This window comes from Epinephelus lanceolatus, chromosome 23 (genome assembly GCF_041903045.1).
Source record: "Epinephelus lanceolatus isolate andai-2023 chromosome 23, ASM4190304v1, whole genome shotgun sequence".
NCBI classification, from domain to species: Eukaryota; Metazoa; Chordata; class Actinopteri; order Perciformes; family Serranidae; genus Epinephelus; species Epinephelus lanceolatus.
This window is the reverse complement of record NC_135756.1, coordinates 17,454,161-17,481,122: the sequence shown is the minus strand read 5'-3', so window position 1 is coordinate 17,481,122 and position 26,962 is coordinate 17,454,161. Positions and strand designations below refer to the sequence as shown.

Genomic DNA, 26,962 nt, shown 5'->3' with positions numbered 1-26,962 from the left:
TAGAACTAGAAAAGAGAATGGGAGAAATTGACTCTATACCAGACTCAAAAAGATGACACTGGACTAGAATAATCAACACACTCACTCCAACATCGTCACATATTGACGTTCTGGTCATGGACTTTCCATGTTCACATACAACATGCAAGGTACCCTGGGTGTGTTGGTTGTTGACATTCTGGGACACTGTGTCAAGTTCTCTCCTTTGAAGATACACCTCAGTTTACACAGGATATTTAATGTTTGCATACAGTCGCTTTCAAAATAAATGCATCATGTCAGTACAACACCGCACATTTTTCCTACAGCAAAAACATGTGGTTAGGTTTAGGCAACAAAAGGACGTGGTTAGGTTTAGGCAACAAAAACACTGGTTGGGTTTAGGTAACAAAAACATGTGGTTGGGTTTAGGCAACAAAAACACTGGTTGGGTTTAGGCAACAAAAACATGTGGTTGGGTTTAGGCAACAAATACACATGGTTAAGTTTTGACAACAAAAACTGGTGGTTAGGTTTAGGCAACAAAATGACGTGGTTAAGTTTTGGCAACAAAAACACGGGGTGGGTTTAGGCAACAAAAACATGTGGTTGGGTTTTGGCAACAAAAACAGGTGGTTAGGTTTAGGCAACAAATACACATGGTTAGGTTTAGGCAACAAAAACATGTGGTTGGGTTTAGGCAACAAAAACATGTGGTTGGGTTTAGGCAACAAAAGGACGTGGTTAAGTTTTGGCAACAAAAACACTGGGTTAGGTTTTGGCAACAAAAACACGTGGTTGGGTTTAGGCAACAAAAACACGTGGTTAGGTTTTGGCAACAAAAACCGGTGGTCTGGTTTAGGCAACAAAAACAGGTGGTTAGGTTTAGGTAACAAAAACATGTGGTCAGGTTTGGGCAACAAAAGGACGTGGTTAAGTTTAGGCAACAAAAACACGTGGTTAAGTTTAGGTAACAAAAACACGTGGTTAGGTTTAGGCAACAAAAGGACGTGGTTAAGTTTTGGCAACAAAAACTGGTGGTTGGGTTTAGGCAACAAAAACAGGTGGTTAGGTTTAGGCAACAAAAACAGGTGGTTAGGTTTAGGCAACAAATACACATGGTTAGGTTTAGACAACAAAAACATGTGGTTGAGTTTAGGCAACAAAAACATGTGGTAAGGTTTTGGCAACACAAACACGTGGTTGGGTTTAGGCAACAAAAACACGTGGTTAGGTTTAGGCAACAAAAGGACGTGGTTAAATTTAGGCAACAAAAACACGTGGTTAGGTTTAGGCAACAAAAGGACGTGGTTAAGTTTTGGCAACAAAAGGACATAGTTAAGTTTTGGCAACAAAAACATGTGGTTGGGTTTAGGCAACAAAAACACGTGGTTGGGTTTAGGCAACAAAAACAGGTGGTTGGGTTTAGGCAACAAATACACATGGTTAGGTTTAGGCAACAAAAACTGGTGGTTAGGTTTAGGCAATAAAAACATGTGGTTGGGTTTAGGCAACAAAAACACATTGTTGGGTTTAGGCAACAAAAACTGGTGGTTGGGTTTAAGCAACAAAAACACGTGGTTGGGTTTAGGCAACAAAAACTGGTGGTTAGGTTTAGGCAACAAAAACACGTGGTTAGGTTTAGGCAACAAAAACACGTGATTGGGTTTAGGCAACAAAAACACCTGGTTGGGTTTAGGCAACAAAAAACAATAGGGTTTGGCTTTAGTATCTTACGGGATGTGAACACCGCTTTTTCGAGTGAAAGTTGGTGTTTTTTGGACCTATCCACCACCCCTTCCACCCAGCCCATTTGGACATTCGCCACCTTAACTTTTGTCCTTGTTCCGCAGCATATCCCCTGAAGCCGCTGGGTGGCCTAAAACTATAATGGCAACTAGCCACGTATCATGCTAACATTAAAGGATGGGGTTTTTTTGTCGGTGTCTGACACCGCAAGTCACTGCCCAAGCATCAGATTTCGATGACTTCGGAGTGAGACCGGGCTCCGACAAGAAGCACAGCTAGAAAGAAAATGGGGAAAATTGATTCTATATGAGACTTACAAAAACGACACTGGACTGGAATAATAATCGATAGATACACTTATTTTTAAGTCTGCAAAAATATGTATTTACCCACGCAGTTTTCGTTTTCGTAGCTCTTATTATTTTTCAATTAATTTATTATTTTATTATGCTGTTGTAACTGACAAGTCAGTGTCACAAAATTGTTTTAATTTAATTCAATTTAATTTATGTAAAAAAACCACAAAAACGTCATGGTTCAATCTTTCTGCTGAAGCACAGATTTGATATTGATGTTTTTACCTAACTCCCACTAACTCAGCAAAGAAGCCTTTTCCCCAAATTTGACTGCTTTAAGTTTGTTTGGTTTTTTTTCAAGAAAGTATTTTTAGCTGTTGTTCCATTTCAGAGCTGTTTGACATTTTATTGCTACTGACAATATTATTTATGTACGCACACACACTCACAGGTTGAGAAACAATAAATCATGTGCCGTGCAATTACTAGAGGAAATCCAAGTCTTCTACACAATGGTATGTAAAAGGATCCTCGGTCCCCTCTGGGATCATTTGTGGAGTGGTAAAAATATACTACTCATTGTTGAGTGTTTGCTTGAAGTCTTGAAGTTTTTATCACGGGTAAGGCATGTTTGTAAAGTGGATGGGCCGATGTCAAGGAGTCTTTGTGAGGACAAAGACGGCAGCAATAGCTGGAATTCCTTGTGTTTCTTTCTGGTGTTTAACCTGTCATAAAGGGTGCCTGTGGGTATGTGTGAAATAGAGCATCACAGATACTGCAGATAACCTGTTGCTGAAATAAACTGGTGCCAATCATTTTGCAAAAATGAATCTGACTTAATAATGCGGCAGTGTTAATATCAAGCTGTTCAACCTTTTTTTTCGGGGGGGGGGGGTTTGCTCATCACCGTCTTTCAGGAGATCAGAGGTCAGCTGTGAGTCGCTTAAGGCCCTTTCAGGGGTGCAGATGTTTGCTCCCGTGGGAGCTGGTTGCAGACCTTCCCTTTGAAGGAATGTTGTCTCTAAATGCCATGCCACTCCGCTGCAGCAGCACATGGGTTATTTTTTAAAGAGAAATACTGCATGAAACAAGGTTTAGACCATGAAATAGTTTTACTAAATAATATGCCTGGAATATTCTTAAAAAGGCCAGTTCAGTTCTTGTGAAATGAAAGCAATGCTGCAGTGCTGCATTCTACCAGGATGACAAAGGAGTGATGCTATCCAGCGTGTGAAAGGTTAAAAGTGCAGCAGGATCTGATTTGTTGTTGTGCAACTTTACCGTTAAGGGTAACATCATCATCCTCTTTCCAACAATGTCCATCTCAAGCTGAAAAAATAAATGTGGTGTTTTTGTGATAACACCAACAAACTGCTGGAAATTTATAGAGATGACATCACTGGTCAGTCCTACAATGAACACCTACAATAACACTCCTGACATACAGTACTGCAACAGTTTCCATCCACTGTGCTTTTGCATATGCATTAACAGCCTGCGTTTGTGGGCTATAAACGTCATTGGTCCAGCTGCTCGTATCATCACCAGAACTCCCTCCGTAGATTGTATGTGATATTCTGTCAAGTTTATGCTCATGTGTTTGTGTCCACTTCCTGTTTTAGTTTGAAATGTGTTCTCATCGTGTTTAGTGTATCTTTTACTTCCTGAGTTTTTTCTGCCTTTGTTGATTACCTCATGTGTTTCACCCGCGTCTTGTTCCACTCACCTGAGCGTAGTCAGTAATCAGCCCTGTGTTTCACCCATTCAGTTGCCTGATTGTCACTGTCACCCTAGTGTGTGTTCGATTCCTTGGTTTTTGACTCTGCTTGGATGTATGGACTTTGTTTTTTGTGTGATGGACTGCCTTCACATGTTTGACCACTGACCTCCTAACTAAAGATTTGGATTTGATTTGATATTTTGTGTTTTCCTCCCAGATTTGTACTAGATCTTTACATCATATCTCTCTTTACTGGCACCCTGTTAAATATCATATCAATTTCAAGATTCTGCTTCTCAACTTTAAAAGAATACTTCACCCCCCAAAATGATCATGTGTATGACATTTACCCATCCCATGTTATGTTGAATTCATAAAGAAAACTTTCTGTTGGTGAATTAAAGTCATAGGGGTCCATGTTTAACCCTTTGAAACCTTTTAAAAGCATTAAAACCTTTTAAACCAGAGCAAATTGAAGCAATTTCTTTCAACAACATGGAAAAAATGGCAATGAGCAACTTGGTAAGACATGTCCCACAAATTAATCTAAAAATAGATTGAGAAAATTATTAAAAAAAAAAAAAAAAAACACTAGGGAAAAAAAATTAAAAAAATGATTATTATTTATTATTACATTTTAAAAATATGTTACAGAATTATTATATTTTTTGATTTTGATTCTTATTTGATTGTTTTTTACTTTATTTCTTTCTTTTTTTTATTACTAATTTTCTCTTTTTACTAATTTCTTGCTATAATTTGGGTCATTTCTTCTTCCATTGTTCATTATTTTTCCCATGTTTTTAGAAGAAATCAAGCCAATTCGCTCAGGTTTCAAGGGTTAAAAACAACTAACCTATACCAAAGCATTCGTTTATAAGCTCTGACACAACACAGCCTTAGTATTTAAAAGTGATTGAAAAGTGAAAGTTATAATGCTCTCTTTAATGCCAGACTCCATTGACAAAAACAGCAATTTTACCTCGCTGAACATGGAGTTGCTGGTCTACCACACCTTGATCAGTTAGTTTGTGACATTGCATGACTTTGTTTGACCCAAACTAACCTGTCAAAACACCAAAGTCACACAATAACACAAACAAACTAACTGACAGAGGCAGGTAGACCAGCAGCTCCTGTGTTCAGTGAGGTAAAATTACTGTTTTTGTCAATGGTGTCTGGTTTGATAAGTTGTGTGTCATATCTACACACCCTCCTGTACTCTCTGATCCTCTTCTGTTGTCCAACTCACCTCACCATTGGCTAACATGGTGTCTAGAGCCTTCAGCCATTCAATACAGCTTCAAGATGTATGCAGTACTGACTCTCTCTTCACCTTCAAATCCTGTCTTGAAACACACCTTCTCAAGCCGGCATATTTGGTGTGATCCTGACTTAATGGTTACACCCACACTGCACTGATGATGACTTTATGGTGATGATTTTATACCTAGATATTTCATTAAGTTATTATTGTTCATTACTGCTTTGTTTGGTTTTATGTCTGGATACACTGCTGCTTGTTTTTTCCTCATTATCTTCTAAGGTGTGTTTGAGTGCAATGAAAGGCGCCTATAAATAAAACGCATCATTATTATTATTACTACTACTGTGCGTATGAGGAAAAAACTCATTGAAGCATCAATAACAGCAACAAACCTGTTGAGTAGCTGAGTTTTGTGGAAGTAACAACTGCTGTGATGACACAACGTGCCCTGACAGTGTTTGTGGTTTGGTGTAATTATAATTTATTGACCCAAAAACTCAGTTTGCTTCTGTGTGATCCCGACTTACAGTAACACTGTAGTGGTTGTATCCAAAACAAACACATGGAGAAAGGTGAGGGAGGGGCACAACGCTGCCGGATGTGTGTACATATTGTATACTGTAAATATCCATGCAGTGCTGCGCATGTGGTGATGTTTAGGAGTTGCGCCTCAGGGGCCGAGGTGTGGTGTGAACAGGTGTAATGAAAAGAATGGAAAGATGGAGGAGTGACACTTTAACGTATTTTGTTTGTCGTGACAATCTCTCTCTGAAGTTTTTTTTTATTTCTTATTTTTCCTTCCACAGATGAGCCAAAGCCTGTTTGGAGTTGAAAGTCCTCCCTCAGGCACACAAGCTTTCAGCCCATGTGTGTGACATCACAGGACATTCCTCCCAGCGGCTTCCTGGCTTTTAATGGCTCGGCCTTCATCGCCATCCACAGCACACGCTTCCTTCCTCGGTGTTTGTGTCCATTGTGGGCATTCCCGCTTCCCGAGTTCCACGAATGCTGCTGTTTTGTGCCAAAAGCTGCATCCCAAACTGTGAGACGTTTAAAGAGACAGACAGATATAGACACTGCCTGGGGTTTGAAATATTATTTTTAAAAAGACAAAAAGCCTAAAAACAAAACAGTGGGTTTGGAAAGTTTTACGTCTGTATTATCAAAAAATGAATTCTGCTGAAGAATTTAAGCGTCTTTAACTGTTTTTCAAAACCACAGTTGTTGTGTGTTTTGGAGAAGTTTGAGGATTTTCTGCCACTTAGGGGCACTATAACAAAACAATGTATTTTTAAAGGCCTTTATCAGTCATGAAGGGAGAGCACAGCACCTAAAAATCCACCAGCAAAAAACTTCACGTTTGCAAAGTGAAAAATACTTAACCTTTAAAATCTCACCTTTTAAATCTTACATATAGTAATGGGAGTACTACACAGCTTGCGACAGTAACATAGTGTCCTCTATGACACTGGAGGAGTCTGAGACAGTCTGAGAAAGCAATCTCAGCTTGAGCAAGAAGACCACAAACTTTTCAGAGGAAGGCAGCGTCACAAACTGGGGGCCTGGAGTTGAATAGAGTCCTATTTAAAGAAACCAGCTCAGCCTCTAGAAGCCATCATTACAGTTTCTTCTGATTGTTTAGGCACTATCTTTGAAACTGCAGGATATTTTTTGCAAAACTCGAGGCTACACACTGATCACAAAACCTCACACCACACCAGCAAAACATGATGCATTGACGAAACTCTTCAAACTCCTTAAAAAATGTGTTTTTGCATTGATACAATACACACCAACCATCGTTAAAATAATCACATGAAGCACCAACTACTTCAATAGGCAACTCCTATGGGTCCTTGAGTTACTGCAAGGGGGACCCCAAATTATTGTTTGAGTCTAAGTAAGAGCAGAATGGTCCTTTAAAGCTGGCAGCTATCATTTCCATCCCTGCCAAGATGTGACAGGTGGAAATCTACTGAGGCCAGAGCTTATACAAGTGTACGCCTCTGTACACAGCAGTCACCTGAACCTGCTGCCTGCTCAACCAGTCAGATACGACCAATTACACAGCAGTGTCACAGCCTCTTTCTTTCTGTTGATACATACACCTGAACCTGTACTTGACTTGTTGCTTTGTGTATATCTCACAGAGTTAATGTCGTATGTGTGAAGAAAAATGACGTGTGCGAGTGTGACACCGGTAATTCATGTATGACAGGATGTAGGTAAATTTGTTTAAGGTACACACAGGAACGTACCTAGAGGTAAAATTTTCAAGGCATACCGTCAAGCAGAAACCTCCAGGGGCTGAAAAATGAAGCCAACGTGGAAGGGCCTAAAACTGCAGTTACTTGAATGACCACTTGAGGCTGGCTCCAAAACAAAATCAATCCCCATAGACCCCCATGTTAAAATGAACATGTTTACAGCCTGGTACAAAAAATAAGTGGTCTCTATAGCTAATATCCCCCTTTATGACAAGTGTGCAACCGGTGAATTTTAATATATCTCACCCATTTAAATTTTATGAAGCCGTAAAGTTATACATAATCATGCTGTCTGCAGGTAGTGTCCTTAGGTTCTCAATAAACTCGACCCTTTTGCTCAAATATGGTCTCTTCTGGCTCCGAAAATCAAAAATGGCAATGGCCACAATGCCACGCTCAAAACTTTAGCATTAATGGTTAGCATTACCACAGCAAGAGGGTTCCTGGTTCAAACCAAGGGCATGAATGTTTGTCTGTCTCTATGTGTCAGCCCTGTGATAGTCTTATGACCTGTCCAGGGTGTACCCCGCCTCTCGGCCAATGTCAGCGAGGACAGGCTCCAGTGTGTTCACAGGAAATGTACAGTTTGCATACAGTCTCTTTCACAATAAACGGACTTCATTGATACAATGCCACAAATTGACTTTTTCAACAACACTCACACATGGTTGGGTTTCGGAAAAAAGTACAGGGTTAGGCTTTACAATCTCACAGGAAGCGAACACTAGCCTCCCGGGTGAAAGTTGGCTGTTGTTGGGAGTGAGAACGAGTTGTACACACACACACATGAACATGGTGTTAGTTCCTGTAACTTTATGACAGCAATCTGTCTATTGCCCCATTGTATGCACATAAAATACAACACTCCTTCATACTGCAATTCAATAGCCTATGTACACACACACACACACACACACACAGGTAAGTTAATTTACCGTAGTAATAAAAGCCATGATGATATTCTTCACTGTGATAACTGTATGTCATTACAGTGACTCTAATCAGCACGTGTCCAAAGAAACAGGGGAAAACAGGAAAAATCACAGTCTAGGTCCCTGGATACCACAAGACTTATTATTGCTGTGGCAATGTGGTAATGATCAACATAGATCTAAGGCCTTTCTGATCAAAGCTGCTTCAACAGCCACTCGTGTAATTTCAGATAACCACAAGACTGTGATGTGCTTCCACTGTTGGAAATTAATGTGTTTAATGATGATGGTTTTCCACTGAGACAAAACATCTCAACATTCAATGCTACATTTGCTTTTTGTACTTTCACAAATCTTACTATCGGTTTACACAAACTCATTTGAATCCATTTGCAGTCAAGTTTCTTTATTGTGAGGCAGTTAATAGGGTAAGCAGCATCATATAGGTAACAAAAGGAGTAGGATTCTTCCTCCGGGGACCATAAATGTCTGCACAAATTTTCATGGCATTTCGTCAGTCTGGGCAAAAGCGGTTGGCTGCCAGTATTTCTACAAACACCATCTCATTTTGGTTCAGGGTGGACTGATGGAAGGGAGTCAGCTGATAGATCACATGATTCCTTTCTATGCAACCAATTGGTGAATCTCATTCAGGGCGCCCTATTTAAACTGCTCTGGCCTGCCTACTGTTGCTGCTTCCTCTGCAAGCTGCTTCCACCCCAGCTCCTCCTTTTCATGCTGTGTCTGACTTATCAATGTCATAACTGGAAGGGCAGGGAGGTTTGCTGTCTCTGCCTTAGGCTTTCCATGTAGGTGTATGGAAGGGCAGGAAGGTTTGCCCCCTCTCTCTGCCTTAGGCTTTCCATGTAGGCACATGGAAGGGCAGAGAGGTGTGCTCTTTCTGCCTCAGGCTCTCCATGTAGTCACATGGAAGGGCAGAGAGGTTTGCTCTTTCTGCCGCAAGCTTTCCTCATAGTTCCTCAAAGTTTTCTTTGACTGAAGTACATGTGTTACAAACATAATGTAACGTCCCTTGCATTGTATGCTACACATTCAAGCAAACTACATTGTTATTGAAATAACATCATTGACTTTTGGTTTCACATGGGAAACAAACAGCGGTCTCCTGGGTGCGAGTCTAGAGTTTGTTTGACCCATGGACCTCGCCTCCTGCCCACTCTATATGAACCTTCTTGCTCTGTATTTAACAACACATGGTGCATTTCACACCACTACAGCGTGAGTCGCTGCGTCAGAATCTGACACCAAGGGCCAGTGAACATGCGAGAGTTCGAAGTTTGATGAGTTGGGAATTAGACCAGTTTGGTTACTCTGTTGTGAGGACATAAATCTGTTTACATGCTCACACTGTGGGGACTCACTTTCAATCATTACATTTTGGGGCAAAGACTTTGGTTAAGGTCAGGGTACGATTAGGTTTAGATTAAGGTAAAGGTTAGAGAAAGTCTCCAGGAAATGAACATAAGTCAATGTAATGTCCTCTGAAGTGATGGAGACACAACTGTGTGTGTGTTTGTGTGTATGTGGGTCTGAGAAGAGGTGAATGACTATTTGTCAAAGAGAAGTTACTGCTGTTTATTTTCCCTGAAGGGGTCAAAAGGGTAGATGGATATTCCTGCACACACACACACTCACTCACGTTAATGCACAAACATAAATGCAATAGATCAGTAGAGGTGACTAAGCCTCAGGCGGGGCATATATTAAGGTCTCCAGAGGCTCCTAAACATGATGTATATGTTTGGACAGAGCAGGCTTATGCAGACAGAACACTGAGAAAAAATTGCTGTGAAACATTTTATGTGTCCGGTCATGCGGAAGCTTCAAAATACAACGTGTGGGATTAGGGCTACATGTTTGGTAAAGCAGTAGCCAAAGTGGTTAAAGCATAAAGTTTTGTTGAGTATAAAATGGAGATGCTAATATCTGCTAATTAGCAGCTTTATAGCCAACATTTCGTCTAAGAATGCAAACCAAGAGCTGGCACTATTTCTTGTCTCACTGCCTTTTAAAAGTTCAAGCACGAATGACATTTTGGAAATTTTTTACTACTACTTACTTAAGTATTGGCAGAACATCTTTTTTGTGAATATGCAATGATTTTCACATTAATTGAACACTAATGAAAATGGAAAGTGTATTCCCTTGAGACTTGGTAATGTGGCTTCACACAGAGGACAATCAATAACAGAGAGCCTTTGTTTCACTTTTAGCGTGATCTCATTGTGTTGAAATCAACAATAGTCCCATGAGCACAGCAGGCACCGGGGGACATCAGCGACGGAGACTGGATGAGGTAAGGCAGAACCTCACCCACCTCCCACACTCGCTCTTTCCCTCCATCACTCCTGCCATGCTCCCACTTTTTCCCAGTAACACATTTAAAATCACAAATGACCTCACACAGCTACATCACTCTATTGCATTAACCCAAATACAATGGTTGTATACTTGTACACAAAGCATAAAGTGGTGCTGTTTTGTCCTTGACCCCTGCAAACACAACAGGCTAACACATGCAGGCAGCCTCACACGCCACATACGTATATGTTCACAGACATATACTGTACATATGTCAGCTGGACAGACTTACACACACTTGTAAACCCACGAGATTGACCAGAAACATAAACGTGCCAGATCTTTCTCTCACACACACTTGGTCTTATTCGATGACCTAACACTGGCAGTGGAGGAAAAGAAAACATAGATACAGGGAGCTCTGTATTTACCTTTGGATTCACATAAACACTCATAAATACACATGCTCCAAATTGGCTGCATAGCGACACATTTTATCAACAAACACAAGAGGTCAGATTCTGTGTGTGTGTGTGTGTGTCTCAGTTTGCAGTCCAATTAACTTTTTTTCTTGATTTCTACATACCAAGTTACCTCTCTCTCTCTCTCTTCCCCTCTCTCTTTTAGCAATTCTCCACCCTTCCTCTCTTGTGTTTGATGTCTTTCTTAAGAAATACGTCACCCCCAAATGACCATTTGTAAATCAGTTACTCAACCATTGTTTTTCTCACATGCCTCTGGTGAACAAAGAAACCAAAAGCAAAGGAAATTCTTGATGAATTAAAGTTGCAGGGGTCTGCAGCAAACATATATCAAAATATATGTTAAATAAACTCTCACACAGCTGGTGTAGTTTAACCCAAGTGTCATTTATCCAGTAGTATACTCAGTACTTCCCAAACAGATGACCTTTCCAATGGGGAACTGAACAGAATGTAAAATGTAATCCATCATTTTACCTCACTGAACACCAGAGCTGTTAGTCTACTGCTGCCTCTGTCATTTAGTCTCTTAGCGTTATTGTGTGACTTTGGTGTTTTAAGAGGTCAGTTATGATTCACCAAAGTCACACAATAACACAGCGAAACGACAGACCGAGGCAGTGGTACACCAGCAGCTTTCACTTTTTTTCAGTTGAGTCTGGCTTTGAAGAGAGCAAAGATTAATTTCACCTTCAGTTCACTTTTGAAATACTGAGGTTTTAGTAAAAAAAAAAATACAGGTGTTTGGGAAGAACTGAGCATTAGACTTGATAAAAGACACTTGGGATACATGACACAAGTTGAGTGAGAGTAAATATGTTTGATAGTTTTGCTGTTGTCAAATGCAGATCACTATGACTTTAATTGACCTTTCGCTAAGTCCCGCCGGCTCAGACCAGGGTCCAACAATGACACAGCTGTGCTCCATTGACTCTAATGCAGTCGTTTCAGATTTCCTTCATTTTCAGGCTGGTTTTGTGGATTTCGTTACCTGGAGAGGTTGGAAAAAGATATACGTTTCTTCCCTGTTCCAAAACCAAAATCAAACCTTGAAAAGTGTAGGGTTAGCTAGCTAGCTACTGAAGATATAGCCTACTGAATGTGTACACATGCTGCTTTTGCTTTTTAATGATTATAACAGTGAAAAAAAGACCGACCCTGCTGTACAGGAACCAGTGAAGGGAAGCAGGGAAACTTTGCTGATATTCAAAGAGCTCTGTGTCATCGCAGTGTGCGCAGATGAACGTTGTTTGACTTCTCCTGGAGATCCCTGCTCGTCTGGCAGCAGCACGGGGGCGAAGCCAAACACTGTTCATCTGAATATCAGCAAAGTTTCCCTTTATATTCATTGTCTTGTGTGGCGATCAGCAGTGATGTGGTGGTTCACTTTTACACTGTGATCTGTAGCCGATAGTTCGGCTTTAGCTTCTAACTATCTTTGTCTTTTTAACCTGTTGTTGCTGCTGAGTCAGTTTGACATCCTGGATATATCCTTCAAACACAGACTGCATACAGTCTGTGTTTGAAGGAGCAGTGTGTGCAGATGAACAGTGTTTGGCTTCGCCCCCGTGCTGCTGCCAGACGAGCAGGGATCTCCAGGAGAAGTCAAACAACATTCATCTGCGCACACTGCGATGACACAGAGCTGGTTGAATATCAGCAAAGTTTCCCTGCTTCCCTTCACTGGTTCCTGTACAGCAGGGTCGGTCTTTTTTTCAGTAGGCTATATCTTCAGTAGCTAGCTAGCTAACCCTACACTTTTCAAGGTTTGATTTTGGTTTTGGAACAGGGAAGAAACGTATATCTTTTTCCTCTCTGGAATCACTGTTTCATTTTTCCAAAAATATGATCATATTTCTTCAGGGAGCGCAGTTAGTTACAGTGTGGGCTCCATGCTAACTCCGACAGCTTGTTGGACCATCACAAAGGGGCGGGGCTAAGCAAAAGGTCAAGAGTTTTCTTCAGTTTTGGATTCTTCGCTCACCAGGGAAAAACAAAATTTTCTTCACAAATTCAACATAACACAGGGTGAGTAATTATTATACCAATGATCTGAAGGGTGAACTACCCTTTAAAGGATTAGTTTAACATTTTGACTTATTCGCTTCCTTTCCAAAACTGAATTGAGAAGACTGATATCTTTATTGCATCTGCACACACGATGCATTATACTCCCACCACACACAGCCTCTAAAGCATTGTATGTGTTTATGACATTGAACATGTTTATGTCTATTTTTATAGTTATGCCTTTCCACAGATGGTCGACCGCCCGTGTGTGTCTCTATATGTGATTGGCTGTGATCCAAGCACAGCACATGTACAGTCGATCTCTACGAGCTACAGATTCAGACTAAATGAAGTGTATGGCACCTCAAACCGCTGCAGTTAAATGCAGCTGTATTACAAGTGCAGTTGTTGGGCAACTCACAATTCTCCGCAAAATAAATACATCTTTATGAATTCTAAGAAAAACATTTAACAGCTACATGTGTTTTTACAAGAGGGGCGTGTACGTCTGTAAAAAGACCTACAGTGAACTTGGATTTAGACGTTTGGTGTGCATTTTTGATTTATGTGTATCTGTGTGTTTGTGTGAGTTATAGTGTTGTGAGTTATGGTGTCCCAGCAGGGGAGCCTCGGCACTCGAGAGGGGGTTTCCCGTTCTTTCTTGGCAAACACGGCTGGAACAAGTGGATGAGGAACAAAAGTGTGACACAACACTCTTGGCCTAAAGCTGCAGCTGGTGATTTATTTCATGCGTAATAATCAGCTCAGGGTTTAAAGGATGATCGTGTAGTCAGCTTGACAAATAACATCTTTAGGAAATATATCATCATGCAGAGTCTTTCACAAAACATTCAAGAAGACGTTGGAGAGAAGATTTTAAATCCTGCTCAAGTGGAAGCAAAGACTGGTCTATGACAAGAATACTTGAGCTAGATATCTGCTGTGTCTCACTCTGTGACACAGTAATTGTGGGGTTGTGTGAGAGAGAGCAGGAGACACAGAGACTGGTATGTGTGTGTGTGTGTGTCTGATAATCTAATTGTTTATATCTGGTGGGATCTAAAGTTTCGTGTGGTATCGCTCGTCGTGACTCTCTTTGCGCACGCTCTCCGTCTTCAAACCTTTTAAAAATCTGTTCCCGTTTCTGCGCACACACACACACAAATGGCAGTGCATTGGGCTCTGTTCCCATAAAGCTGTTTCAGATTCAAACGGCCGAGTGGGCTGTCATTTCCCTCCTAAAAATGAAAAGAAAACACACCCTCCCCCCCCTTAGACAGAGGAGGAAGAGGGACAGGGGGATATGGTAAGAGGAATGTGTCAATAAAGAAAAAAGAGAGGAGATGATGATGAGAAATGCTGGCTTTGAGGAAGGAAGAGGGACAGACTTGGAAAAAGGATGTAAAACAAAGCAGAAAGAAAGAAGGATATTAAGTACAGTAGGTGTATAGTCATCTCAATACACAAACACACACTGAGTGAAACACTACAACATGTTAGTATGATCTTTATGCTCCTTTCTACCGCTCTAGAAATATATTTTCAAAACTACAAGTAAAAGTAGATACACTTGACATGAAAGCTTTTTAAAAACAAAGATGTATGGTTGTCAGTATCTCAGAAAGACAGCTTGAATTCTTCTGGCTTGCAATAATGTTAGAGTGGAAACAGACGACAGCTTTTTACCCCCCTGACATGGTATTATTGTTGGCATCGCTGATGCAAAGACAACCAGATGGCTTTCCCTTTTGTTCAGAGCATAACAGCTACAGATTACCTTTAATTTACCTGGTGGCAACTTCAAATATTTAGTCACCTGTCTGCGTATCAATTTCCGATCATACCAGAATATATTAACACTGCAGTCTGTTGACTGGTCAATAGAGGACGGTCACTCTGCTCAGGGCTGAGTTGTGGCTGGTTTTGAGGCTCATGTAACCACTGTTCATACCGTGGAGAGTTTAATTAGTAAACTGTAACTATAAAATGAAAGGATGTTTTGCTGCCTTTCACAGCAGCTGGAGTCTGAGAAAAAATAACTTCATTCACTGGGCCAACTGCTGGTGACTTTTAAGGTGGAACGTTAACTTGTAATGTTACTCAATGTGTGAGGTGAAGATGTGAATCCATCAACACACCTTAAATTTCATGTGACAACTTTGACACCTCTGTTCATTTTTATTGTCTCTCTTGGATCACATACACTTTAGTAATGAGTGGATCTTCAAGCGTTTAAAAATACATATTAATTTCAATCGGATTATGTGAACTGTATATATCCCAATCTCTACTCAGAGAAAAAAAAAAGCACCGCGGAGCATCGCTCCTGTGGGCTCCAGCAACACTAAACCCCTGAGCTTGCCTGAGAAGGACTAAATGCACAAACCCACTATTTTTAAATATCCCATGGAGAGAGACTCTCACTGCAGCCTGTTTTATTTTGTTCTGAAAATGTCGGCATGCAGCCTCGTTCTGTGGACGATAAACGAGGTGCAGACTGATAAAGGAGGAAATACATTGAGTGCTGGACGGAGCAGTGAGTGACAACAACCCTGCCCACATTTAAGGGTACTGTTTGCGGTGGGAATGCTAAGCGCACCTAGGTCTAAGTACATGTCTGAAGGGTTACTTTTGTTCCACAGGTACCACACCAAAAGTGTTGGTGTTGGTGGAGATGGGGCTTTAGTGCTACCAGTGTAGCATGACTAATGCTAGCTATGCTAACTAACACTAGCAGCCAGACACAGACAGTTGTTTGTGTATTTTGAGCGTCGCTTTCTTGAAGCTCCTGGTTTGTTTTCTGGCTGTTAGCAGCAGCCATGTTGCTAGCGCTATTGTCCAAAGCATAGGCTGTATATAAAGACAGACAACATGTCTCCACTTACTCCTACTGTACAAAAATTAAGTCAAAATATTCCAGGTATAGCCGCTGCCATCTTGTACTGGTGACATAATTTGGAGCCAGAGCCTGTGCAGTAGTTTTCTCCGTGGTATCAAGTTCAACCCATCCAACAAATGGCAAGCACGCAGATCTAGCTGTCAATCATGACATCAAATCCCCTTTTTATAGCATCAGATAACTAATTATAACCAAACTTATATGAAAAATGATGTGTAATGAAATATACCTAAAATGACAAAAAACATCTTTAGGAAAAATGCATTCGACATGTACTTTGAATATTTAGTTTGGCCCATGTCTCATTCGTAACATGATGAGGGTGGGGTTTATAACCTATACTGCAGCCAGCCACCAGGGGGCAATTGAGATGTTTTGACGTTGTGTTTGGGGAGTTGTTATGTCGTTAATCTCAATTATGCAGTCTATGGTCCAAAGCAAGGAACAACTGTAAGAATCGAAATTTGAGCTAGAAACCCAGATTTAAGTGTTATGATAAAGGCACAGTACAACTCCGGGTAGTATTGATAAGTGGGCAGGTTTTGTTGCTTAATGATGTAGTAGAAATGCGCAATGTTTGACGCACTTCCTTTGTGCCATAAATTGAACCTTTGTTTTGCCAAGAGATCATACATGGCAGACAGAACTGCATAGTAGTGAAAACGAGGCTCATAGGGGATCAATCTAAAGCCATTACATTGTGCAATCTACATGTACTTCATGATGATAGGTTAACGCAAATAACTTGCCTGCTTCCACTTTAAGAAGCTAATATGTCAGTATAAGAGATTACACAGTCCAGGTGCTGACAGGGACATATGTTTCTGTTTCTGGTATCAGACAACTGCAGGAGTAACAACAGTGAAATGAGGAATGGTCCAGAAATCCAAATATGTTATTGGGTGTTTTATTGGGTGTGTTGGTTTATCATTTCAGCCACACTTTTGGAAAACTGGATCTTTCAACCATGTTTTAGTATTCCTGCATTCATCTGAAAGAAATGGTTAGGGTCATTTCTCAGCCTTGAAAAATGCTCAGCTCAAGTTCCACTCACAAGTTTTTTCCTGAGCTTTTAACAGCTTGGGAACAACACTCAACAAACTACATGAATACATTTTCATGCTTACCTTTAAGTCAACAGGGGAAAGAAATCGTAGAAGTGCTATGACATCGAGCTCAACTGATCCATCTCTATGACAACTGAGGGACCTTCTCAGACTAATAAGGACAGGTGAAAGTAAATGTATTAAGAAGTCGCTTAAGACAGATTGAGACATATCCTGATGCCAAGTGCAACTTTTAGTCAATCACAACTGTGCACAATCTCTAAAATATACTCACACTGCATATGTTATGTCTAAACCTAAAACAATGGATGATTCATACATACACATGTAAGCACTAAAGTCTTTTCTACTGCCGCTAATATGTCTTGCTGGTGTTGCAATGCTGTTCCGTATAGAAATATGTCACTACTGCTGCTACTAACACTTCTAGTGCCTTTAATAATTGTATGCACTTTTATATTGGATCAACTTTGCCTCAAGTTTTAGCACCAAATCACCAATTTGATAATCACTGAATTCTTGTGACTAAAAATCAAGTTTTTTGTTTGTTTGTTTTTTACGTGTTGGTTTGTTTGGGTTTTTTGGTGTGTGTGTTTTTTTTTTGTGTGTATTTTAGGTAGCCTTGCGAAACATCTACAGATGAAAAATAGCCTTTTGGGTAATTCTGGCAAATTTTATACCATGTGTATTTATCATTTTTTGCCCTATCCCCTCTTAACTAAACTAAGCTAAGCTTAACTTAACTTAACTTAACTTAACTTAAGTTAACTAAGCTAAACTAAACTAAACTAAGCTAAGCTAAACTAAGCTAAGCTAAACTTAACTAAACTAAGCTAAACTTAACTAAACTCAGCTAAGCTAAACTAAACTAAGCAAAGCTAAGCTAAACTTAACTTAACTAAGCTAAGCTAAGCTAAGCTAAACTAAGCTAAGCTAAACTTAACTTAACTAAACTCAGCTAAGATAACCTTAACTTAACTTAACTTAACTCAACTAAACTAAACTAAGCTAAGCTAAGCTAAGCTAAACTTAACTTAACTAAACTAAGCTAAACTTAACTAAACTCAGCTAAGCTAAACTAAGCTAAGCTAAGCTAAGCTAAACTTAACTTAACTTAACTTAACTTAACTAAGCTAAGCTAAACTTAACTTAACTAAACTTAACTAAACTCAGCTAAGCTAACCTTAACTTAACTTAACTTAACTAAACTAAACTAAGCTAAGCTAAGTTAAACTAAACTAAATTAAACTAAACTAAGCTAAACTAAACTAAGCTATGCTAAGCTAAGCTAAACTAAACTAAACTAAACTAAACTAAGCTGAGCTAAACTAAACTAAGCTAAGCTAAGCTAAACTAAACTAAACTAACTAAACTAAACATACAAAGACTGACAGAGAGACACACACAGCCTAAACCATGTAATATATATATTATACATTTTAGATATTATACCATAGTTTGGACAAAGAAAATATTACATGACGCACCTATTACACAACAACAGTCATTTAAAGAAGAGGCCCAGTTGGGTCTCGGATGAAAGTTCCCGGAAAACACACGCACACACACACACACACACACACACACACACACACACCTTCTCGTACTTCACACCCACACTCAGAATGTGGCATTTGCTGTGTAGGGGCCAAGAAGGGGTTACACACACACACACACACACACACACACACATAATGTCAAAGAGAGGCAGCAATGTATTCTGGGAGGTGAGAGAAGTGGGAAGGAGATGAGAGGGACGGTGGTCATGGAGGGACATACAGCAGCAGACATTAAAGCAGATGGATAAAAGAATAATATTCAGGTTAAAGTTGATGTTCAGAGAAAAATACAGGATGAACAACACCTGAGAATACAGTTACACACAGTTGCTGCCATTGTTGTGACACATGTAGACCTTGTTATTGTTGGCACGTCTGACATGTAAGCCCGGCCTTTAAGTGACACTGCCCTTGACCCTGAAAGGAACACGTAGTCACCACTAGTTGGCAGCCAAACATGATTAATTGTGTGGGTGAGGTAACACTTTAACAGGTGTTTGATGTTGCAAGCGGAGCACATTAATCGGTGACCTAATGTCTTGTTCTCTTACTTAACTGACTATGCGAAGGATTAAAGCTGTTGTACACAGACAAATATTACAGATAAGGGACCTCCTTCTTCTGAGAGTGTGACCACACTGTCTCTGAAACATGGCTGCCATGCTTGGAGAGGCTGTGTGATTACTATAAATTCTATGTGAGCACTCCACGCCCTGTTGCTGTGCTCTATACATAGAGAGTGACTTAGAGGTGTAAAGCCTTCACACCATAGAAATAGATTCATCATGGCAGCTTCACACAGACCCTGCTTGAAAACCTCATAAATCCAATTTCAGCAAATGACACGCTTTCCTTTGGACTTGATTCAGAGCTATGCCGAGTGCAACATGTCTGGATGTTGAGAAAATGATGTCATGAACTCAGAGACTCTAGAAACTTATTTGAAATCAAGCGGAAATCCAGCAGCACCAAAGTGTATTCAAAGTCTTCTGTGACTGTTTGACATACAGGGGTTTCATGTCAAAGCAGATTATACAAAGCCAACTCATATCCCCATTGGACTTAAAGGGCAAATTCACACAGTTTGGGTCAAGTTAAATTTGTAACTAAAATCTCTTACAGACAAAACACCGTATCCAGGGTGCGCTATGATTACTGGCCCATGGCACAAAGTAACCACAAGGTGTTAATTGGTCTGTTGAATGACACCAATGGCACAGTTAGCCTGGGAACCAGATGAATCTACGAGCTCGTGTTTTATTTGTTCTGGCAGATATGTCTGGTCTCCCCTTCCATTCAGACACATTTCCAGCCGACCTGCGTCTCAAGCCAATCACAACCATTTATCTGATATGGGGCAGGTTTGATATGATGACTGACAGTTTGCAGAGCCTTCACACTTAATACAAAATACACGGTGACATAATTTTTTGACTCTTGTATCCTCACACTACGGCAAGCATAAACCTAGCTTCGTAAAGAGGAGCACCACTGAGGCATTTTTGAAGACAACCAAGATGGCTGAAGCTTATTTGGAAGTTTCTGTTGAAGCACTATTGTCAAATTCTGATGGCTAAAATGGTCATTCAAGTTCACAGCCATTGGTGCTACACAATCAGCTCATTTACTTACGCGGCAGACTGTCCCTTAGCGCTCACACATCCTTCACAGCTCCGATTGGTTGTCGGTGTATCCCAGGGGTCAGCAGCCTTTACTTTTAAAAGAGCCATCATTGGCCAAAAAAATAAATAAAGTATAAAGCCCAGTGAGTCTAAATTAGCCTATATCAATTAGCCTACAAATAGGTCTCCATGAGCATTCTTTAATATGATTTACGACAAGGTGGCTACTCTGCAGTTGGCTATTTACAATTATTTACTACTTCAAATTTGCAGCATCGGTGGTAAAAGCAAATGAATCTGTCCACAAGCTCTTAAATCCTCTACTTTCCTTCAAGACTCATGCTTTTTTGCACTTGGAATCCATCACTAGCCTTGCTAGAGAGATTCCAGGCTAGCCACCGCTGTTGAAGTTCTGTAAAATTTAGCGGAAAAGCACCAGGTCGTAGACATTTCACGCATATTTTAGTTGATGAAACGTTAAAACTATTTTTAATTCAAAGTATAGGCTATACATTGTTACAGCTGTAGAGTGCAATAATCACTGTAGGCCTACAACAGTGACAATGGAGAGGGTCTGAAGAGCCACATGCAGCCTTGGAGCCACAGACTGCCTACCCCTGGTCTATCCAATGGCGTCCAGAGGCATTTTGGTCAACAGCTGTTGGTAACACCTTTCGGAAATCAAAAACTGGAATGTTTGAATTTTCTGTCATTTGATAACAACAACAAAATAACAAATGTCTTCAGGAATCTTGATAAATTATTTCATCCAAAGGGCAAGAAAAAACATCAACGTGGTTGTGTTTCGAGGTTGATTCTATGCCTTGGAAACAGCACATGGTCCAGTCCGTTCTGCAGCTTTTGATCATATCAGTTAGGGTGGTCGACAAGTGCATACAATGGCCCAAAACATTTCCATCAAGGGAAACGTGCTGCAGCTTAAGAAATAATGTTAATTCAAAAATACATTAAAAAAATACATGAAAAACATGCTGCAGAAAGCCAAAAGGAAAACAAAACATTGACAGCAAAACATGATGCAAAGTCAAAAACACACAAAACCCGAAACAAAATTGAAGCTCTCCCGTCCTGAAGTAAGAGCCATGTGAATGTATTGCTTTTTATAATACTGTCAAAGTCTATCGCCAAATGTGAGAAAGAATACATTCCTTTTCGTCAGCTCTTTTTAGGAATTTGTGTGTTTGTGACTTAGCATTTTTCCTGTATCTGCTGAGTGTTTGCTGTTAATGTATTCTCTTTGGCTTTCCGCGGTATGTTTTTCATTTGCAGCACATTCCCATTGTTGTATTAGTTTTAGATTTTCATTCGTGTTTTGGCATCATTTCTGAGGCTGCCGCACGTTTCCCCTAATGGAAAAGTTCTGGGCTGTTGTAGCGTGTTTGCGTTTGTCAGCAGACAGGATTTTCCATCTTAAGGGATTCTTGTGTGGCTTACAGTAAAATTTGAGATTCATGACCTTGGGAGCAACAGTTGACAAAAAAGACAAGAAACTCTAACTGCTGAGGATGATCATGTGATACAATCAAAAGCTCCACAGCAGCTACAGAGTTGACCTTGTGATATTTTTTTTTTAATTTCAACCAACCTGGTTATCTCTTCCAATTACAAACTGAAATAACACCACATGTGATACCAATGAGCTTAAAGACTTGCCATAATGTATCAACAGTGGCTATAAATTACCAGTAATTGCTGCGCAGTACCAGTGGCAGGTTACAGATTATAAGGAAAACCACATCTTATTATATAGCTGATATTCTAAAGGAGAATATCCATTTCATATTTCTTGTACAGTAGCGCTGGCTCCTGCTCTCTCTAACATATACAACACCTGCTGCAGCTTAAACCCTAAGTGCAGTGGCAACCAGCCATCCATCTGTCTGTCAAAACAACATGGCAAACACATATGCGTCATGTAGTGATGATAACATCAATCATACACATGCAAACCACAAGCTTGATTTGGCATTGACATACAGGATGTGTATCATGCTGAGAGAGCGATTTCCTAAACACACATGCACACACTCATTTCCGCTTTTTTTCTGGAGGGATGACACATTTCTCTCTTCACATCTGCCGACATATCATTAAGCAACCAGGCTTGAAATGAATAGCCGTGGTAAGAACTTGGCATCTGTGGATGTAAATATTTACATTCTGCGCCACATGATATGATCATTACTGCCATAGCTGGAGGCTGATGGTGGCCAAATGGTGCTTATCTTTGATGAAGGGTGCTATACTGCCTGACAGAAGCAGAGAGCAGAAACTGAATACAAGAGTAAAGTTAGAAGAAAAAAAAATAGCCTAAAGTTTGAGGACTAGCTACTTAGTCAAGCAAAGGAACAGATTGATAAAAAAAAGACATGCAGTAATTACAAACATCCTTTAGTTTTCTTGTCCATTTGTCCTAATGAAAGTGTCAAATTAATTAATCTATGATTTTATACATTAAATCATATAAATACTTCTATTTTCAGAAGCTGAGACAGCAGTTGCTTCTCTGCTAAGCTAGGCTTGTTAGCTTTTAGCAGGCCTAGCTTAGCTGGTGTTTAGCTAGGCCTGCTAACAGATTTAGCTACTCCTTTATTTATTATGTGCTGTAACACACTCGTCTGCTAAGATTTTAAAGATTGAAAAAGCTGATTTTAAATGCAGGAAAACATAGGTAAAGCTTTCACCAGCTAGCCCTAACTAGCGTGGAGTCAATTTGGTTTTACCAAGGCCCCCATGAAGTACACTGGGTTTTGGAGCCAATATTTGTCATGGCCAAACAGCATTACTGGAATTTCTGTGGTCTGTCATGTGATGCCATTTGGCCCAAAAAGACTTTTTCCCATAGACTTACATTGGGAAAGTGATGTCTATACATTTTTTGAGTGTCACAACTGACTCGTTCCATTATCAAGATTTAATCCATTTGATGTGACAACATTTGGAAAGTCTACAAGAGCTGCAAGATTGAATAATTTTATACCCATTTAAGTTAGCGGAGTGCTGCGCTAGGCTGTGCTTGGTCATGCCCGGTGGTTGTAAGTCCCTGGTGTGCCTGCTCTATGGGCCCAGTGATGTGGAAGCAGCACTGATCATCCGGGTAATTTCATACTGCAGATATAGTTCCATTTTGGCTTCATGCCGCACTGAGCATCTTTCATCTGTTGCCATCTGTTTTTCAATGAAAGTAGCCAACTCCAAAAATTGCTAAAAGTTGCCAGCTGATGTCATGTCATCAACTGCATATTGGTGACATCACTGTGCATTAATGGAGGCATTAAAACTTCCCAACACAACAGAAGAGCATGAGAGCTGCAGTGCTTGTACTAAAGTGCACCACGTTCTCATGCTTTTAATTCAGATTGTGAGAGCATCAACATAACAATAGAACCTCACTACAACAGAACTCCCATGGCAACCAGTGACTCCTCTACTCCTCCCTGTTCTACATCTACTGTGTGGCACAAGAAGAGAGACGGGGAGAGATTTCTCAAATTTTCCCCAATGGTCTGAAAAATTGCTAGAGTTGTTGCTTGTCACTGCGTAGAAATAAAGAGGGAGTTGTTAATACTAGCAAGACAGTCGCCAAGTTGGCAACACTGATTTGATCTGTTGTCTTTTGTAAGTTGTATGTTTTAATGATTTTATAGCTGGTAAAACAGTTTTCAGAAAGCCTAGGTGTAGCCTTAACTCCATTTCGGCCAATAATGCGTTTTGGATTTATTAGGCAGTAGAGAGTGCTCCGGGGATGACGTTTCTCTGGAAGTTAGCTTCACTGTCAGGGTTTGAATGTGATGTTCTGTTTCCTGTTTTATTTTGAAAGTCTCTTGTTTGTCTCCCCCTGTCCTGTCAAGTTTCCTGCCGCGCTGACTGTCTGATTGCTTTCACCTGTGTCTCATTATCTCCCCTGCCAGAGTATATATAAGTCCCTGTCTTCCATTTGTTCTCTGCTAGATTGTCTTGTCCTTGGTGTGAGCTTTCCAGTGTTCTTCCTAGTGTGTATTGACTTTTTTTCGTATTCACACCAGTGAGTTTTTGCCTGTTGATTTGGTTACCTCTGCCTGTGCTGACTGCCTTTTTTGTGCTGACTCGGACTGTATTAAAAACCCTAAACTTTGGATTTCATCTCAGTCTGCATTTGTGAGTCCACCATTGTGTCTGATAGTTGCTGTGGTTGCCTCGTCAAAAAGCCAATGGGATTTTTCTATTGGATTTTGGTTTAATGCAGAAAATAAGATCCATGACAAACAAACGTTCATGATACTTACATATTGTTTTGTTCGGGTAAAAAAAAATCTTCACAATTAAAGACTTTTTGAAGCCTTAATGCAGTTGCCACAAGTAAATAGCTAACATTAGGCTTTAAACGAATTACACCATGATTTCATGACTCAATGTCCTTCCACAAAGAGGCTGTAAAGCTGTGGTTGGCGTGATGACGTCCTTTAATCTCATTTAGCCACTTGTTCGCTACTGTCTTTTCAAAGACACGTAAAAGCCTCAAAAATCACGAGTGGGCTATTTACAAAACCTGAAAGTCTCTTAAGCCTGCATTAACCACAGACCTTATTTCAGATATCTAACCAAAAACTTTGAAACGAGGGAACCAGGAGTGCTAAAATGCTAAGTTATTTCTGGCTCATAGGACCCATTCTTGGAACCCTCTATAGGCCTCTGTCTCTGCCAACAGTCATGGTGGTCTTAATCACCATTCACATTGCATGTTAGTCATTTCAATTCTTGCTAACTGTTGCTAAAACCACCTAAAACACCAGCTGCTGTAACATCGTCCTGTGGTTGCAGTAACCACTGTGACAAATCACCCCCAACATAGATATACTGTATTTTAATGAATGGTAATATTGTTCGAGGTCTCACTGATGTGCAAGTGTGACTCATCAAAACACGAGAAGGAAATTCGCAGATTGAAAATGTGTGTGTGCGTGTATGTGTTCAGTTCAATGAATGAACAGAACCAGCATTCATGAGTGGTAAATCTGGACGGGGTTAGCAGGCAGCAACCTTATTTTTGCTGCTACATAAATTCATCCTGATGACAGGAAGTGAAATTACAGATATGAGATTTTTACGAAGTTGCTACTGATGAACTTTTTGTGTTGATTTTCTAATTAATGTTTTACAATACAATTCCTAATTTAGACATAAAAGATGATTTAAGGAAAAACCACCGTTAGTTATGAAAAGAATTACCTAATTTTGCAAATTGCATGTGCTTCTTGACTGACAGCAGCAATATTAATGAACAAAAATCGCCAAAAGGCATCAAGAAGCTTTGTTGGTTTAGGTTTCATTTCACCTGCAACACTTTAAAATACTGCGATTAAGTGTATTGACTCTGGATGGCCCTGAAGAGAATGAGACTTACATATATACATACGCTACAACTTTTCTCCCACATCTGTCACTGTCTCACTCACACACACACACACACACACACACATACACACACACACATACACATGCAGCTTCTCTTGAGTAATAGCACTTTGTTCACCGGAGACTGTGCAGCTAAATATACCAGTAACTGATAGCCCTGTTGGTTGATGGGCAGGAACACTGCTGGCCCTGACACTGATACAGAGGATGAATTGCAAGTGCGTGTGTGTGTGTGTGTGTGTGTGTGTGTGTGTGTGTCAAGGAGGCTGTCCGCATACCTATAACTGTAGTAAATGATGAGTTACAGTTATTTGAAGAAAAAAGATGCTATTTTGAGCGATGCCAAATAAAACTCAACTCGTAAATACTACAAAATTTGATTCTTTAAACAAAAATAGGCCTTAAAATTGAGCACAAAGAGGAAAAAGAAAGACACGTCTTCAGGTCCCCAGCCCTACCTTGACCTTTTATTTTTGGCATTAGTGAGTACCTGCTCTGTTGACCAGTCGCCGCATTAGAGGGCTTTATTAGCCTTTGCACCCAGGCCCTAATTGATATTTGATGGATGTTGCGATCGTAACTTGGTCTCAGAATAGAGTACGGACACACAGCCGAACCCAGAGAGCCACACAGCAACCCTCTGATCCTCAGCTCTCACATAGGCAGGACATACCACAGCTCTGTGGCAAAGCTAAGACAGGAGCAGCGATTCAGGGTGGCGGATAGACCAGGAGTGAGAGGAAGGGAAGTGAAAGAGTGAAAGGAAGAAGGGTAGCGAAAGAGGGAGGTATCTGCTACACAGATACGTCTATTTTACAACTTCTGTCTAACTTTCTATGTCTCCCCCGTCTGTCTCTACCTGTCTCTCCCTCCTCTTCACACAGTTTTCTTTCAGATTTTTTGGGTGCACTAACCTGCAGAGGGCCGCTGGCTGGCATGGTGGATCTCAGCGACGTCAGGTCGATGTCTCGGCCCTGCTCCCCTCTCTCTGTCTTCCCAAGTCCCTGCATAATAAGGCCCGAAGCGAACAAGCGACCAAGCACACACACACACTCGCGCACTCGAGTGTTGCCCCCACAGCAGTGAAAATGCTAATGCAAGGATGGCAGTGGTCGTTATGAAAGGAAATGACCCTGGACGCCAGGCACCAAGCACCAGGCAAGGCCAGGGAGGACAGCCGAGGGACAAACAAACGGCTTATTCACCCCCGTCTCTCTCTCTCTCTCTCTCTCTCTCACTTTCCACTCTTTCAGCCTGTCTCTGTCTCCCTCTATTCTCACCCTGTACCAAATCCAGGTTGTTAAAATGCTGGAATACCAAATGAACCATCAAATTGAAAACCAGAGACAAATATTGTCACAGTGTTAGACTGTCAC

The 26,962-nt window shown here is 40.5% G+C and overlaps 1 protein-coding gene across 7 annotated transcripts in view; it reads right to left on the bottom strand.

Moving 5' to 3' along the window:
• LOC117249068 (ninjurin-2-like) overlaps positions 1-26,755 on the bottom strand; it is a 46,316-nt gene extending 19,561 nt beyond the window's left edge. For all 7 annotated transcript variants that reach the window (XM_033614439.2, XM_078165046.1, XM_033614441.2 and 4 more), the window contains exon 1: positions 26,501-26,755. In XM_033614439.2, coding sequence (XP_033470330.1) covers positions 26,501-26,596 — 96 coding nt within the window. In that variant the 5' untranslated portion in view covers positions 26,597-26,755. The remainder of the gene's footprint in view (positions 1-26,500) is intronic.
• Between the last annotated feature and the right edge of the window lie 207 nt (positions 26,756-26,962).